At 36.3% G+C, this 18084-nt stretch overlaps 1 protein-coding gene across 7 annotated transcripts in view; it reads right to left on the bottom strand.

Annotated features, from left to right (window-relative positions):
• Positions 1-18084, bottom strand: part of MAST4 (microtubule associated serine/threonine kinase family member 4) — a 587084-nt gene that overhangs the window by 64278 nt on the left and 504722 nt on the right. For all 7 annotated transcript variants that reach the window (XM_030927046.1, XM_030927047.1, XM_030927051.1 and 4 more), the window contains 5 exons: positions 14957-15035; positions 10050-10207; positions 8031-8106; positions 6101-6310; positions 91-192 (listed from right to left, as the gene is read on the bottom strand). In XM_030927046.1, the coding sequence (XP_030782906.1) occupies positions 91-192; positions 6101-6310; positions 8031-8106; positions 10050-10207; positions 14957-15035 (625 nt within the window). The remainder of the gene's footprint in view (positions 1-90; positions 193-6100; positions 6311-8030; positions 8107-10049; positions 10208-14956; positions 15036-18084) is intronic.

Genomic DNA, 18084 nt, shown 5'->3' with positions numbered 1-18084 from the left:
GTTGGAAACCAAATGAAGCTGGAGCTTTCTGATGGTAACTGCTTTCCCAGTTAACAATAAATAATGTAGTCACATCGAGGGGCAACTTACCAGGCACTCTAATAACCGAGCAGGGCGGGCAATAACAATTAGAATCTTTCGAACTAGTTGTTTAATAAATGCCAATTCTCCACTTTCTGAACGATCATGAGCCTAGGAAAAAGCAATAAAGAGAGTGATGATGCAGAGTTGTTTCATTAAATGGAAAAGAAAATCAGCAAAGCAGGCTAATTAGATCACTGCAAATGTTCAAAAATCAAGTGATTTAGAAAATGCTGTTAAAAGATTGATAAACAGACATTATCTGTATATAAATGGACACTATTAAACTCCTATATCTACAAAATCTTTCTATTAGCTAAACCTTAATTGCAAAACTCTGATATATTATCTGTGCTAAAAATCAAAGGGTGCTTAATGTGAACCATGAATGAAAGAGACATTAAAGTTTATGACACATTAAGCACACGGTACAAGTAGAGTGGGAAGCTGATCAAGAACCTTGATTTTCCAGTTAAGAACATCTTAGACATAAGAAATGACTAATATAGTGAAGGACTGCTTTTATCCTGGACACTTAACACATTCTTGAAGTATATTTCACATATACAATATGATTCGCCTATAAATTAATTATATTATCACATATAAAAAGTGTGCAATGCATTTTTCAAGTGTTAGCTGGATAATGTATATACCAGTTGAGTGTCCTTTATCCAAAATGCTTGGGACCACAAGTTTTTGGATTTTTTTCAAATTGTGGCATATTTGCATATACATAATGAGATATCTTGAGGAGGGGATCCAAGTCTCAACACAAAAATTCACTTATGTTTCATGTACACCTAATACGTATAACCTGAAGGTAAATTTATACAATATTTTTAAAGAATTTTGTGCACTCATCACATGAGCTCAGGTAAGAGAATTTCCACTTGTGTTATCATGTTGGTGCTTAAAAAGTTTCATATTCTGGAGCATTTTGGAATTTGAATGCTCAACCTATACCTGGGTATATAAATGTGAATTCAGTTTCACACATTGAATAAATAATACCTAGGCACTTAACTTAGTAAAATTTAACTTAAAATCTTTAAAATTTTTATTTTATATATTGCCCAAGCACAATAAATACTCTGAGAGCAAAGCTGTTTGTTAATAGTCATTTAAATTTTCAATAATATTTTCTTGAAAAAAATCAGATAAATATATATCAAGACAGGCACAAAACAAGTTTAGAGGTTTTAATGTAAACTTCTCTGTTATGTTCACTTTTAGACTTTCTTAATCTTTGTTTTTATGATTTACTTTCCTCTAAGGATTAAAAAATAACATTTCATTGTGATGCTGGTACAATATAACATAATTTCACAGACACAGTAATAAACATTTACAGTCATTCTTGAAGGTGCTTTACAATGACAAGGACCAATCCCCTACCCACATGAAAAGAACTGGCAGAGATCAAATTTATAAAAAATGATTGTACTCAGAAGTAATATGTCTGCTGAATTTAAACCATCAAATCCAAAGCCATTTTCCAAAACACAGGTACAAAAACCATATACCGGCAAAAGTAAAACAGTTAGCTTTTGACATTAAAATAAAAGGAAAAATGACCATCGGTGAATAATCGTAGAATAGAATGTGTTCAAAGAAAACCAACTAGTAACTATGACAGGTCCTAGTACCCAGGAAGGATGCTAGGACATATATAACGATGCACATATATATGCATCTCAAATATTGAAACTGCCTTTACATTTTCTTCCCAATTTTTGCTTTGCAACAAAAACAGATTTTTGGAAGATCCAGTGAATGCCAAAAAACATGGTTACATCTTCTTTATGGTTTATCCTCAACCAAACTAAACAGAAAACTTTAAAGATGAAGCAAAAAAACCAAAAAACAAAAAAACAAAACACCTAACTTCTTAGTTAACACTTTGGGCAGGATACAGAGCTTTCTTCTTACTATAATAATTTTTGGTTTATAAATTCAGGAATATAAAGAAAATCTGAAAAGCCTAAATACATTTTGGGTTGTCTCTTCAAAGAGAAATGAGAATTTTGTATCTTAATAGACTTAAAAAAGTCAGTTTAGATTAAATAAATTCAATTTCAAAAATCATAATCAGTTCATTCTAACTTCTTAGTTCTAAGAATTATCAGTCATAGCCAAGGATAAAACATATAATTTACATTAACTCAAACAGTATTTTATCTACTAACTTAAGTGAGGAGAAGGAGCTCTGTTAAAACAACACAAAATAAAGACACAATTAGCCCGTGAAGACAAATTGGTTCCTGGCTGTTACCACCAAGCTCCAAAGGGGAAACACTAACAGTTACCCTGTGTCTGTATTTTAAGGGTTGACCACTATAAAACATAACCATGACCCAGATTTGAGAGTAGGTTATAGCTTCCTATGTATTTTATTGTCTTTGGCTAAACTGCTGTAAGCGCAAAAAAGAATGGAGACATAAAAGCATTCATCTGGAATTGTCTTAGGCCTCAGGGCTTTAAAAAGGCATTAAGCTGCTCAAACCTTACGGGGATTTTACTTGGGTTATGCAAAAGACAGACAATGGGAAAAATGGCTGGGAGATAGGCCTACAGAGCACAGAATAACACAGTTGGGAACTGACAACTGCATCTTGGGGAAATCAAGGCAAGTTCCACAATTTGGCTCTATCTAAAAAGGGCAGGCCCCCCTGCAGTGGATTAGCTCCATGTTCTGGAAAAATACTATAAATGTGATTAGGCAAATAGTTTAAATTTTTACAAAAGGACTGAAGGAAGCTCTTTATCTATAAAGCTAAACAAGAAACCATTCTTATTTATACCCAACAAGACCTTTATGCCACAAGTATACATGCTTCTCTGGCCAAAAAAGAAATTTCTTTAAAAATAAGCATTTTAGGCCGGGTGCGGTGGCTCACGCCTGTAATCCCAGCACTTTGGGAGGCCGAGGCGGGCGGATCAGGAGGTCAGCAGATGGAGACCATCCTGGCTAACACAGTGAAACCCGAAAAAAAAATACAAAAAATTTTCAGTGAAACCTGAAAAAAAAAAATACAAAAAATTAGCCGGGCGTGGTGGCGGGCTCCTGTAGTCCCAGCTACTCGGGAGGCTGAGGCAGGAGAATGGCGTGAACCCGGGAGGTGGAGCTTGTAGTGAGCCGAGATGGCGCCACTGCACTCCAGCCTGGGCGACATAGCGAGACTCCATCTCAAAAAAAATAAATAAATAAAAAAAATAAAATAAGCATTTTAAAAATAATAATAGGACCCATCACGTGATCTGTGAAACCCTAAGATTTTATTTTAATTGTCATGAAACAATCTGCTGCGTCTGTCACAGAAACAAAATTAAGTAGGGGATTTCAGTGTAAATAGCTTTGGATAGCAATCCTACCCTTTTCAGGGCATCCCTATAAAGGAATGAAAAACACAGGACTAAGCTGGTAACTATGGTAATATCCTGGGACAGAATTGCAGAATTAGGAGTATCTCACAGAGGCTGACTACGGAATTCCTGTGTCTGCCTCTTCTGTTCAAAAGTGCACTATTTAGCAAACATACTTTCAAAATATTCTCATAAATAGTAATATGCATAGTGTTTCCAGCATTTTCTGGACTCTGATTTGATTAAAGCAATAGCAGAATTAGATTACTTGATACATCCTAATAGGTTGAATATTTTGGCATGCAGTCGTATCTATTTTCTTCCTTCCCCACTTCCACAGTTTCTGAGGAACTGATAAATACCAGGCACTGAATTCGGCACCAGAGAGTTAGAGATGACTCCTGTTCCTCAAAGAGCCCCCTGTCTGTTGGTAAAGTGAGACTGCAGAAGTCAGTACAACTCATTACGGCTAAATACATTGAGACGAAGGGCACAGCAACGGGCCTTGTTATGGTTTATACCTATGGCAAATAGAGCCAATAAAGAGTTTTAGATAGATACTCTTGCAGCTGCATAAAAGTATGAATTTGAAGAGTTAAGACTGGAGGGAGGCAGATTGGTGAGGATGAGGGTCTGAGCCAGGTAGTGATTGTAGAACAGGAAAGAAGGGTTGTAGAAATATTGAGGAAGTAAACTATGAGGTCTAATGGGTTGCTTGACGAAGGGAGAGAGGGAGTCTAGTATTCTCAGAGTTCTAGCAGGTGACTGGGTAGATGGCGGTGTCAATGATAGATGAAAAGAATGTGGGAGAAGCATGTGTGGTTGAGGAAATGCTGTCTAGTTTTACATAGGTTGGGACTGCTGCTTCAGTGGGCTGTCCAGGTAGAAAGAGATTCAGCAGGCAGGTGGATCCATGATTCTGAAATGTGAAAGATGACTACTGGTCTGAGATAAGGATTTGAAGCCATTAGAGTCTATTCTTTAATCGAAGACAGTCAACAAGATGGCTAAGAGAGAAGGAGGAGGAGTGGACTACGGATGTGATCATGGGAAAACTTATAGAAAACAGGTGTTGGAAGAGAAACCCCTGGAAGAGGCAGAGAAGAAATGGTCAGAGATGTCCCAAGAATAATAAATGAAAAGGAAGAGAGAGAAAAGGAGGGTTTTAACACTGCTGAATGCAGTAATATTCCAGTAAAATGTCCAGTGGATATGACAATAAGGAGGATGTCAGTGAGTTGAGGGGTATCAGAAGCCATTCACTCAAAAAATATTAAAGTCCTTCTGTGTGTCACACACCATCCTAGGTGAATAAAGTAGATAATATCCCTGCCCACAGAGACGTTATACTCTACTGTAGAGCAGTCAAAGGGCAGCCTGTGGACTGGGACCAGTCCACCACTGTTATCTGTGCGTGATGAGATATCTAAGTACAATTTTAAGCGTAAGCATGTGGCAATTCTTACAGCAATTTTATATTGTAACTCATTTAGGTTTTTAAAATGTAACTCATTTAGGAATTTTTACATTGCCAGGAAACCCAAGTATATGATCATTTTCCTGTAAAATTCATTTTCCTTTTAGTTTATGGGAGAGAACAGGTCCATGCCAAGTAAGAAATTAACAGAAAAACCCCAAAACAATGTGTTCACCCCTAAGGATAGTCTGAAAGGGACTGCTTCAGTGGACTGCAGTCAGTTGCAATGTGAGAAATCGGGAAAGAGTATAGAAGGCCTAGATGGCAAAGGGGAGAAAAGTAGCAGCTGCCAGCCAGAGAAGGATCTTATCTCGCCAGCTAAATTCTGCAGGGGCAAGGACAGTTAGAGTTCTCAAAAATTGGGATGCTAATATTTTCCTTCAATTTTCTGCCATTATTTACATATTCATATTTTAGAGAAAACTATCTATAATTATGTTTACACAGGCATAATTTGTGCCTTGTGAGATACAGAAACACAATATATACAAATACATAGGCTAAATAGGTTTCATTGTAGGCTGTGGCTGGTCAATTTCAGTCAGAAGAGCAATATTGTACATGCATTCCATTCCCCCATACAGACTCTCTTCCTGTCCTGGGTGTTATCAGGTGCTAGGCATGCAAGTGTTAGGCCTAGACAGGTCCTGTGTTTATCTGTCATTTTGGAAATTGGATATTTTGTCAGAAAAAGAACTGACACTAATGAAAATATAAGTTGCCATTTACTACCCAACACCACGTGCAGGTTAATTAATAGAACACACAGCCTGGAAGAAGCCAGCAATTTTCCATTTAGCTTTTTCAGATATTAGAACTAGATAGCATCATCAAATAACACACATACACTCAGGCAATTTATAACTTTATGGTTAAAGGGGGAAGAAATCACTGCTTCAAAATCCTTCACAATCCACTTATCCTAGAGTCATAGATTGTTGGGTACCAAGGTTCCTGTAAAGGTTATTATATTAATTTTCTATTATTAAAATTATGACCCGAATCAATTTATAGCAAGTAGCAATCAGGTGAGTTTCTTTTTTTTTTTTCCTTCTTCTTGCTTCTCTGGAATGTGAACTCCATTTCATGGTTATAACTTGTAAGCAAAAAAAAAAAGAATTTTTTTTCAGGGAAAAGCAAAATAAATCAGAAAACTATATGGTGCATGGTTCTTACCTCCTGTAGCAACTTATCTAATTTGTGCTGTAATTCAAGGAAGTATCGTGAGGTGATGAGGCCCTGGTGGGATTTATCCAAGCAATCTCGAGCCAGTTCAATAATCTGGTGGTGAGTGAAACTAAGCACTCCATCTGCTAGGGGTAGAACGTTGTCAGGAGAGTAGCTGGTGATAATTTCCTTTAGACGTTCTTCCATCTGAGCTGTAGCCTATATAGAGAAGACACACATACACAGATGTAATACGAGGAAACACACATGTAAACAATTTGACCATCACATTTTTTATAGCATTTTCAGAGACCTCCACAAGTCATTAAATAGGATTCTAGAAATCAAATTTAAAAGAAGCCTCACTTCTGATAAAATAATGGTACATACATGTCATCAGACATTTGTCCGAACCCATTGATTGTACAACACAAATGGTGAATGAACCCTAATGCATGTGGGGGGTGTTCATACATAGCCTTTCCAGGTACATGGAAAATCTTTGTACCTTCTGCTCAATTTTGTTGTGAAGCTAAAACTGTTCTTAAAAAGTTGCTTAAAAAAAGCAGCAGCCTCAGGATGTGAAATAAAGACATTTCAGAATGATAATCTCCCTTTTCTGTGTTCTATCAAATGTAAAACGGTCCCTGTAAGCTTCTTCAAGTAACTCAAGTTGTATCTGTGAATTGTTATGCTTTCATTTAAGATCTTGGGCTCTTTCAGATGGATTGTCCAAAATATCAAATATTTCTTTGTTTTTGTACTTAAACATCAGGATGTTGCTAGAGTTCCATGACCTAAGCTAAAAATGTATCTTTTTTGGCTAGGTTTTAATGTGCCAGGAGCACACATCTTATATCATCTTCTTTTCCCAAAAACCTACATCCTATGCAAAAGTCCCAGGGGACTCCCTTGGTAAAATAAATGTAAAATTTCCTTTCCAACTTTCATTTCATTCTCTCTGGTCACCCACTGCCTAATCCATATTCCTTACTTACATTAATTATATATGCAGGGAGACTCCCTCTCCTTCCTCCCTCCTCCTCCCCTCTAATATCCTAACCTGCATTAACTAGGTAACAGTCAGTATCTGTTTCTCTGGTGAGCAAGTGACATGTGATAAATAGCTAAAATAGCTTTAATCAATGACATCAATGCTGGGTTAGTTGCAAATAATAAGTACTCTACTCTTGATTTATGAAACCAAAGATTTTCATTTGTTCTCCAGCTTAGGGCAACACAGGCTGTGGGGGCGGATCAGGAAAAACATGGAGAGTGGCCTTTTCTCAAATGTGCGGAAATGCTTTGGCGGGAAAGATGTGGAAACAAGGTGAGTTAATGGGACCATCTGAGAGCAGGTCCTTGCAGCCAAGGGCTTGGCAGCAACTCTTCACAGTTGCTCTCTCAATTCACGTTCTTTTACCAGTCTAACTGGAGAACACGACAACTGTGCCTTCTCTTCTAAATTAATAGGGTTAGAAATACAATGTCTAAAGAGATGGGAAATCACAGAAAAGTAATGTGGAAAAGAAAAAAACTCTCATGACACATCAATCTACAGGCTTCTAATGGAGAAAAACAGTCTCTACTTAACAATATGGCGCAGGCCCAGAACATGGGTACAAAGTGCACAGTCTAGAGGCCTTTCAAAGTAGACCCTCCCTATGGCACCTCACCAGGCATACCCCATGTGTGGTGCACAAGTGGCAGGTTCACTTTAGAGCCAGCTCAGCATAGAGACAGCATAGCTAGTTCTCAGCAGTTGTTAGCTTAACATTTTTTTAAAGTTATTTTCTCTTTCTAAGAAGACTATGGAGCTGTTTTATGCAAATCATTACTAGATTGGACCCTTACTTCCTATAACAAAACCACCTTACAGACTCTAAACCTATGCTGCCTGTTCGTTTAGACGCTAGGCATCTTCAATTCAATTCATTACCTTTGGGAACCTTTCTTTGTAGACATGGTTCATCATAATTATTTCATGGTCACAGCAGGCGGGAGAACGTCCAGGGCTGCAAGCAAAGCAAATTACCCTTTTAAACTTGCCACAGCATGAAATGAAAATAAGCTTTTTATTTATAAACAGTCAGCTGCATCAAAAGTACTATGCAACCTTTGTAAGAAAAATATATTAGATAATAAACTACAAAATCAGTCATCAGTACACATGCACACATACATTCCCACAAACACAGAGACACTCTGAATAGGACTGAAAAAGAAAGCTCAAGAAGTGGAATGCCACAAAATCATCATAGTTACAATACAATACTAGTTCAGAAAGTGTTTGTAAATTGAAATTATATTCTGCACGTAGTGTGAGCTTGCATAAGATCTGGAAAACAATTAACAAACTGCAAAATAAAACAAAATAGGGTAGCTACAAATAGCAACATCTAGGACATGTTTAACAGTGTAATTTCACACTTTTATCATACACCTGCGGTCTGCCACACATCACTGAAAAGGTCTGAGTCTTCCATGGCACAGGTGTCATAATTGAAATCCATTTTCTAGCCTAGCAAATATTTATCTGGGATGCTGAGGTAGGTATTATGTATGAAACAGAGGCATACAACTGTTGTGCATTCTTCTTTACTCTTTCAATAGTAGGTTCATCTTCCTTCCTAGTGGTATATAGTTGTGCAACTTCAGTGTATTTATATTCCTAAAGGGATACAGCTTACACTACGCATCTTAGGAATTCCTTTAATAAAACAAAAAATGGCACCCATGTGGTAAAACACGGTGCCTGTAGATGAAATAGTAAAACCAGTTGTTAATTTCGTATCTCAGAATAATCTAACATGTCTCACAATTATCCAGTGTGGCTATATTCACTATTAGCTTATGAGACTAAGTGAAGACAAAAAGTACAAAGGCAAATTGCTTCTCATTAAACTTTGATATTCAACTGACCACCTAATAAACAAGCTATTTTTTAATATAATAAAACCTTAAGATATCAAAGTTCACTAATTCTATAGCATCAAGATCTCATACTGCAGTGGACAAGGTGATGCCCTGTCCTGATCCCTGCTTCAAAGAAGGACCTGTTGGCCGGCTGCTGGGAGTGCTGTCCACAGAAACCTTCAGCTGTCAGTCCCTGCAGGGATGGCATCAGCTGCAAGAAGTCATCTCGCCTGAGGCTGAGTCTTTCCCAGGGTGCCATATCCAGTGAGGGACACAATGACTGAGGTAGGGATGTAAACGAAGGCACATTTGGGCCAAGGGAGCAACTCTGCTGAGTCCTGTTGTTCCCGAGCTCTCTGTGGAGTTGGCTAAAGCTGCTGGACTTCTCCCTCTGCCCAATCCTGCCTCCCCCTTCCCTTCCACAGGTGCTAATTTCAAAAGCACTCCCGGAGAAACATCCTGAACAAGAAGCTCTGTTTTAGATTCTGCTTCCTAAAGAAACAAAACTCACAGTAAAACTGGCCCTATTCAGTGTCAGGTGGACTACATTTGGCATCCACAAACTTCAGGTGACACAAACTCCTAAAAATGTGTTCACAGTCTTAGTGAAAGTAAGACTTATGACGGGAAGAAAGAATAAAAAGATATTTTGTAATATGGAATCTGGAATTTTAAAAAAATCCTCCTATTCTTGTTGTTGTTCTATTTCCACCAAGCTGTTACTTCTTAACATAACAACATTAACTGCTTCTGCACTGCCTTGAAATTTCCAGTGGCTAGACGTTTTCATAGGTAGTTCTGAGACCATCATGATTACTACTACTGCTGCAATCAGTAAATTGTGAGAACTGAAAAGGAAAATTATAAGATGCCTTTCAGTCGTCATTAACAATATTATGTGTACATGGAAACATCACGCTATATTTGTAATAGTTTGCAAGTCAGTTCACACACACATGAACTAAAGGACCAAAGTCTTCACTCAAAATGTTTGAAAATAGAGAATCCAATTAAGTAATGATTTTCAGCCAGGCCCACACACCTCAGACTTCGGGAACGGGGGCGCATCGGCGTGTTCCTGCATCTGTTCTCAGTGGCAATGCTTTCGGTGGTACAGAAATGTTTCGACAAGAAGTGTAACTCGTCCGGTGTTGGTTGGTATGGTAACTGATGCAACTTCTCCTGGGAGGAACAGGATGACTGAAACAAACCAAAGTGAGGTCACCTAACTACCTCAGAAAGAAACTCTTCAAATGAATAGGAGAGATCGATGAGTTAAACTTGGGTAATACTACCATTTTTATCGTTTCTTTTTCAGGTTAAAGTTGTAAGAAGTACTGCCTAAATGTATAACTTGATGTTCTCTCTCAGAGTTCAAAATGCTTTCCATATTTTGCCTCATTTGTTTATAATTTCCCAAAAGGTAGTTTTCTCTCTGGAGAAAACCCAGGCTCTGAAAATGGATTGGAACCAGTCAAAGCCAAAGCAAGAAAGCGACCACTGGAGTGACATTAGGGAGCACTGTATCGCAGATTAGCTTTCAGTTGAACATGGCACCCCCGAGTTTACTGCTGCTCAAAATCAAATACTGACTTTTAGGTAAATAACATAAAATAAATGATAAGATATGAGATGGTCAGTAAGACAACGAAACCTCTTTTTATAATGCATCAGAGTGTGCCATGAGTAAAACAGGGAAAGGATTAAAGAAGATACTTTTCTCAATAAAGCCACTGTTTTAAAATCTGGAATTGAATTTTCTTTATTTCTTTTTCTCAGGGAGAGTGGAGGACTGAGACTATAACTTCAAATAAAAAAAAAGCTTTCAAGTGGTGTTGAGTTTTTTGTTACATGCCTGTAGATTTGCTTTTTAGAAATCATCATTCAACATTTGGAACAAGGAAAGACAGGAAAGGTGAAGAGCTAAATAACCCTGCTTTTAATCAATCTGAAACATTTAACTAAAAAGCAAAGAAACTATTGTTTTCATTTTTAGTCGGAGGTAAACTCTCTAAGTAATTCTAATAAAAGAGACTGATACATTTTTAAGTAAATGGAAACATGGTTAGAATAAGCACATTTTGAAAGACACTACTTATTTTAAAATGTCAGTTCTAGTAAGCATTTTTAAAAAAATCATTATATTAAGAGTACCCTTCATAAATACTAAAACACTGCAATGTAGCAAAACTAGAAATTAATGCCCAAAGCTTAAAAATTATTCCTATAACTTGAAATTATAAAACATCTTACTAAGTACATATTAAAACAAAGAGGAATTTTTATAATGTAATGAGATTATTTTACAAGAAATAAAAAAATGAGAACACTACTAGAAAGACTTATGAGATAAATCAAAGCTCTATTCAGTAAGTACAGTCATGGCCTTAAACACTTTTCACTAAGAAAAAAGAAATAAAACACATGATCTAAATCAAGTCAAGAAATCAAGAAAAAAAAATCAATGCAAGCAGGAGATAAGCAGTGGTGATCAGAGGAAAGATAAGGAAATTAGCAAATAGAAAAACAGAATTAAGAATCTGCAGATATGTCTCAAAGGTAAATCAATGTCCGCAATCCTGTATCCAAGATTTCAAAACCCACAAACTCAGAAGTTTGTTCCTAAGTTTACAGTAATCTCTTTTGGTGGCAAAGCACCAACTGAACTGATGTGAAGCTGTTTAAAATATTTATTTAATCTACTTAGTGTGAATGTTGATTCAAGCTGCTGCAGAAATATTAATATATTTGATTATGAGCGGCTGGCCCCACTGTTGCTGGTCTGTTACGTACAGAACAGGGATGTTACCTTTCTCAAAGTGAAAATTCCAAAACACACCAGGCTCAAGATATTATGCAACTGTACTTGCACAGGAACAGTATCTATTGACTTCAGAGAAGGGTCCAAAGAATGAAGACATACAAAAAAAATTATGCTGCTAGTTCTTAAAGCAATTAGAGTTCCAAAACCATTTTCTGAGTCATGATATCACTCAATAAGCATTTAGTCTCTGCAGGTAACCGTTTTGCAAAGGATAGTATTCATATGCACATACAAGTTTCTACTTTTTATTAAATCATATCATTTTATAGACATACCTCATATTTTTATGAGTACTTATATTCTTATTTCTGTACTTTCACTCAGCAGAAAATACTTTATCTGGTAAGAATCATATGGGAGAATGTCTTCTGACTGCTACAATTCTATAGTACTTATTTCAAAATTAAGAATTATCTGAATATCATATTGGAAAAGCTCCACAAATTAATTTTAACTGCAAACTGTGATGTTAGAAGAAATTGCAACACTGAATATTCTCTGGGAGGACTGATTTACTTCATCTGGCTAAATCTTTCCAATTTCAGAATATAGCATTTTTAACATTTAACAATTTTGCAGTTTCCATAATAACCAAAGGATACAGATATTATAATGTTTACATTTCAGTCTGGCATTCAGACAACAGCTGAAATTATCTGTAAAGTTTAAACTATATTTTCAAAGTGCTTGCAATTTTATTTGTATATATTCTACATTTGATTTTTTAAATAGTTAAAGTACATTTCTGATTGGCTAAATGACTTAACAGTTAACCCAGGGAAATGAGAATCTAAAGGTGATTCAGATTAGCTTTAGAAAAGAAAAACCTGTAACTACTAAGAAGTTTTACACACTTTCTGCCCTAATACTTAAAGAGTAGGACCACAAAGAAACTGAGAAAAATAGAGAAGTAGCTTTTCTAGTTTTCACTCATCACTTTTATCAATAACCAATAAAGAGAAAAAATAATTGAACTTTCACACTACAGCACCTGCAGTTCATAATCTAAATAGTCCCTTCTGTCTGTTGGCAAAAGGAGTAATTCTGGAAGCTCAAATTTCATTTGGGAGGAAAAAATTGGAATATTGAGCCCAATAATTATATGATACTAATGTCTTCAATAAAATAAACACTTCAGAGAAGAGCTGTTAGAAACACAAAGTATGTGTGTAGACTAAAAACAGTCTTGGGGGTGTCTTCCGTAGGCACAAACAGAATTTAGAGACAGCAACGATTCCATTTGGACTGATGACCAGGTCAGCTTTATTAATTACAAGGTTTATCTGAAGAAATACCATGTAAATTCCTTTAAAAGAGCCAAGAGACTGGGTTCTAAAACTGCTCACCATATTCTTACTGAGAAAACAATGGAACAGTAAACAGTCACTCAGTTAAACAGTCTCTCTGTGCCTCAGATTCCTGGCTCATACAACGAAAAAAACAACAGCAATTATCTGATAGGGGATGTTGCTAAGATTAAATGAGCCAATGCATTTTAAGAATTTAGACCAGGGCCTGGCATATAACAGATATTTATAAAACAAAATTATTTTAAAAATTATTTCTACCAAACAGGGTCTGATTTTATGTAGCTCACCTTTTATTATGTATTCACTTTTAAAAATGAATGACTTACTGAAGATGGAAAGAATATAAATCCTGAACTCTCTCCTATTTTTCTTGCAAAAGAGAGATTTCTACGTCCAAGTTATAATAAAACTTGACTGAAGGCAATGCAAGGTGATAGAGTTGAAATAAAAAAAAAAAATGGAGTTAAAAGACACATCTAAAATACTGGCCAATAACCACTGATAGTTGACTGCCATAAGAATCAAGGATTACTTCACTATTATTTACTGACAATTTTATTCATTCATGCTATTCAGGGCTTTTAAGCATCCTTTACTGATGCTGATGTGCCTCTGAAACCACTCAAGGTTGTTAGCATGTTTCTAAAAATATGATCTAAATGGACAATAGACTCATATATCACAACAAAATGGAATAATGGATAGAAAAATAAATTACCTTTGCTCAATGAAATATCAAAAAGAGATGGTAAAAATAATGCAACCGTTTTTAATAATTTGGTTTTAAAGGTACTCCAGAAAATCTACACTATATTATTATACTTGGAATTCTGGAAATACATCAGTATAAGGCAGAGGTGATACCAGTTAGAATTTATCTATTTAACTGTAGTTTCTTGTCATTCAAGTGTTATTAAGTGGCTAAATCTATGTGCTTAATGGAGTGCTGGGGGCTATAAAAAATACAATAGATGGATATCCCTAACCAATAAACCACAGATTTTGACAAAATGAGGCTCTAGGTCCACATTCTTCGCTGGTACAAATAGAGCTAGATCACTCCATATATTGAACATCTGCAACCTACTAGGTCTTTCTAAATGACCAACTTGTTTCTACAGCCCTGCAGATACAGTTATCCCACATGATTACTAATGTAAACTAAAAATACATAGATCTAACCTATTGAGTTGTTTCCAGTAATTGCTAGGTCTCTTGTTGAAATGTTAAGTTTGGGGCAAGAGTATCCATTTTCCTCTATCCTAGTTTCATAATTCCACCATGTCTCTATTTATCTTAACCTTCTTCCAAGTTGTTTTAATTTCTTCTTAAAAGAAAGTTCTTACCTAGAAGGCATAAATTAAGACTTGCCTTTTTTTTTTTTCTTTGAAGGAGAGAGAAAAACAAAACAAAACAAACCTCTATCTAAGCCACATAGGAAGAAAGACACAGTCTGTGAAAGTTCAATGGCATTTTTAGCACTAATGTCACTGGCATGGAACCAAAGCAATAAAACTAGATTGTGTTTTGTCCCCAAAACTACACCAAATGTTATTAAAATGAAAGCTTCCAGTCTCCTTCAAACGTGTGATCCTGGAACTTCCTCAATTTATGCACTACAGTTTAAAAGCTTGCAGTGAAAGTATGTCCTTTTTATGTTTGTCAGGCCATCATTTGATGCGTCGCTTATTCAGAGTGTCAGACATGCAGAATTTATCTTCTCCTCCCTACCAGGAAACACCCCGAGAACACTGCCTGTGTAATAGCTCTGTTGTTGTGAGGAAGAGAAAAAAAAAAAAAAAGTCAGGCACTTACAGAGACCGTAGAGCTGGGTGTGTTTGTCCCATAGCCAGAGGAAGGGAGAGAAGCCAACGACCAGCGGCGTCCATCAGTCCTATTGAGAAAGTGAGTTTAGCTTAGGCCAACGCTGGCATACTGTCACATGGGAACTCCAGGGAAACTAAGTATTTTTAGTCAAACAAATGACACAAACATAGTCTGTGAGGATGTGTAAATGCTCAGCAAGGGTCAGGGTAAACAAACATTATACAGTAGGTTGACTTTTATTTAAACTGAATCAATACAACCAAACAAGTAGAAAGTGAATGGGTTGATCCATATTATTGATGTCTCACTAACATACTCTGACAAAATGAATACCAGGGATAATTACAATGGTCAGACTCAGCAGATTCAAATGAATAAGAACAGAAAGGGAGGAGGAAAACACTCTCATCTGGAAACTGATAACCAGAGCAAATGATCTTTGGAAGGGGCTGACTTCCAGCATGGCACAAGAGCCTGTGCGGACTTTCTTTGCATCTGAAACACTTTCTGCTTATGATTTTCAAGGGAACAGTTCTACTCATCATGCTTAGGGAAGAAGGGATCATTGCGCTCATGGCTGGCTCAGGCCTGAAGTGTCAAATAACTTTAGCATTAAGTAAGTAACTGACCTTATGCTTAGAATCTCTTAAGAGTTACTGCCTTCGGACATGACCTGGCTTGTTATAGCAAAGCCTCCTGCTGAGTCTTTGAGCATGCAGCCCAGCTCTGACTGGTTAATAGTCGGGGCAGAATGAAACCTTCTCCATCAGTGATAGAACTTAATGCAAAGACTAAGTTGTTTGCCTCAGTCTTAGAGGCAAAGCTGGCAGGAGCCATGAAGAGGGTGGTTTGTATCTTCAAGTGATGACAGAATGGGTGGTTTCTCAATTGGAGTTTGGCTGTGAATAAGGGTCATTACAAGGGTCTCAGATGAGTGAATGCAGCAGTAGAAACAATACTGCTGCAAAGGGAAAGGGCACCAGTAAGCAAATTTTCTGAAATCTCTGGCATTCCAGAGCTATTACTTTAAATGCAATTTTGAATAAGATTGTGCCTTAAAAGCCATAGAACATTTTGAATGTTCTATGTAAATTTGCCAAGGGGCAAAAAAGGAAACACACACTTTAAAAACAGCAACACTGCATTCTTAGATCAATAAGACTGCAGTGTCATATATGGACATTTCGTAATTTGTGTTATTACATTTGTAATTATGTTAACTTGCCAAGTGACAAGAGTGGACAAAATTTACCAGAGACACATTCACAATAAGTTGAAGTTAGGGAATTCAACAGCATTAGGCTTGAATTTGAGAAATGTCACCGTTAGATGTTAATGTAAAAAACTGACATTTTAGCCTAAATTTATATTCATGGAAAAATAAAATTATAGGCTGCCATGGATATAACCTCCAATAAATGCAAATGGTCCATAAAGACAAAATGGAAAAAGTCAAGTGGACAAATCACAGAACTACCACAATGTTAAGATTTTAGTAAAATTTACCTGTCATTTCTGTACCATGATTGGAGTACAATTGAATCAAGTATGTTAAAAAAAAAAGAAGCAAAATAAGATGTATGTAAATATACCAGATAAAACAAATTGAGATAAGTTATATGTTCTTTTGAAATACTTTTAAACAACTGAAAATGTTAATGATTTAAGAAGAAAGTAATCATATAACATGTTTATAAAGATACTTGGTTGTTAAATGGAGACTTATTAAACAGTTAAGAATCCATACCTGCACGATATATTTTAAGCACCTCCAATTTGATAAAGTAAGAAAAGGATGTGATTTTAAAAGAATTATTCAGTCCATTTAATAGCAATTATCAGAAACTAGTCTCTGGAAAGAGTGAGGGACACAATTTCCCCCCGCTATGATTTTGTTTTGTGATTCATTAACTCTCCTTCCCCTCAGGTATCAATGAACATATTTCAGATGAATGAGCAATTCCAAGAGAAGACATGTTCTTATTAGTTCTGAAGCATAAATTACATTTGCTTGCTCCGGAAAACACACAACTAGAAAGATGTTTAAACAAGAATGTGCTCAGTACTCTGTACAGCCACGGACCAGAAATAATTTACAACTCATAAAGTTCCCTAAGTTGTCTGTGTCTATTTATTCAAATGGAGCACAAAGAACCACTGCATTTTCATTACCATGACAACTGCACATCAGAAGTCACTATACATGCTATATACAGTACTTGAGAGAACATGCCCTTTTTTCAAGAAAGCTATCACACAAGTACAATTTGGATCCTGCTAACAATGTTGTCTTTTCTTTGCAGTAGCTACCATCAAAATGTTACAGGAAGACAAGACTACATTCTTGCCAATGCAACAAGCCTTTTTTGAAAAGAGTCTTTTCCTTTGTGGGTGGGAATCTTGGTGTTACATTAAATTAAAAAGTAACAAGAGAAAAACATCTGAAGGGAACACGGGACACAAAAAAGATCAGCAAAAAAATAACAACCCTTATTTCAATACCACTCACAAAAATTTAGATTAATATGGTACACAACAAAGAAAGAATAAACAGTTCCAATATCAACTTGGCTATTCTAACTGTATGAAGAAGAAGCAGATTTACTGTTATAGTTATCTGGAGTGATACACTGAATATTCCAGTTGATGTTGGAAAAAGTTGAACTATGCCAATATAGTTAACTAAAATCTACTCCAGAATTCTGGAGGTGTAACTGGGAGGTTACAATGATCAGACTCAGCAGATTCAAATGCATAAAAACAGAAACGGAGCAGGAAAAACACTCTCATCTGGAAACTGATAACAAGAGCCAATGATCTTTAGTAGCCCTGATTTCCAGCCCAGTACTCAACAATTGTCTGATGACCTGAACTCAGCAGACAAGTTTGTTGTAGTAATCGGCTTGTAGAAATACACTTGGAGATTCAACCTAGTGCATAATAACTAGGCAACTAGGAGAGACCCACAGCATTTCTTGGAAGGCTCTATGTTTCCTACAAAAGTGAAAGCAATCTGCAAAACATAAACTTCCACAACTTCTGGGAATGGCAGGAGAGTATTTTTACCTCCATTTTACCACCAGGGAAAAAAGGATTAAGCAGGTCCACAATCAGGT

This window comes from Rhinopithecus roxellana, chromosome 3 (assembly GCF_007565055.1).
Source record: "Rhinopithecus roxellana isolate Shanxi Qingling chromosome 3, ASM756505v1, whole genome shotgun sequence".
NCBI lineage: Eukaryota > Metazoa > Chordata > Mammalia > Primates > Cercopithecidae > Rhinopithecus > Rhinopithecus roxellana.
Note: the sequence above shows the minus strand (reverse complement) of the source record. Positions and strands in the feature narration are given on the sequence as shown.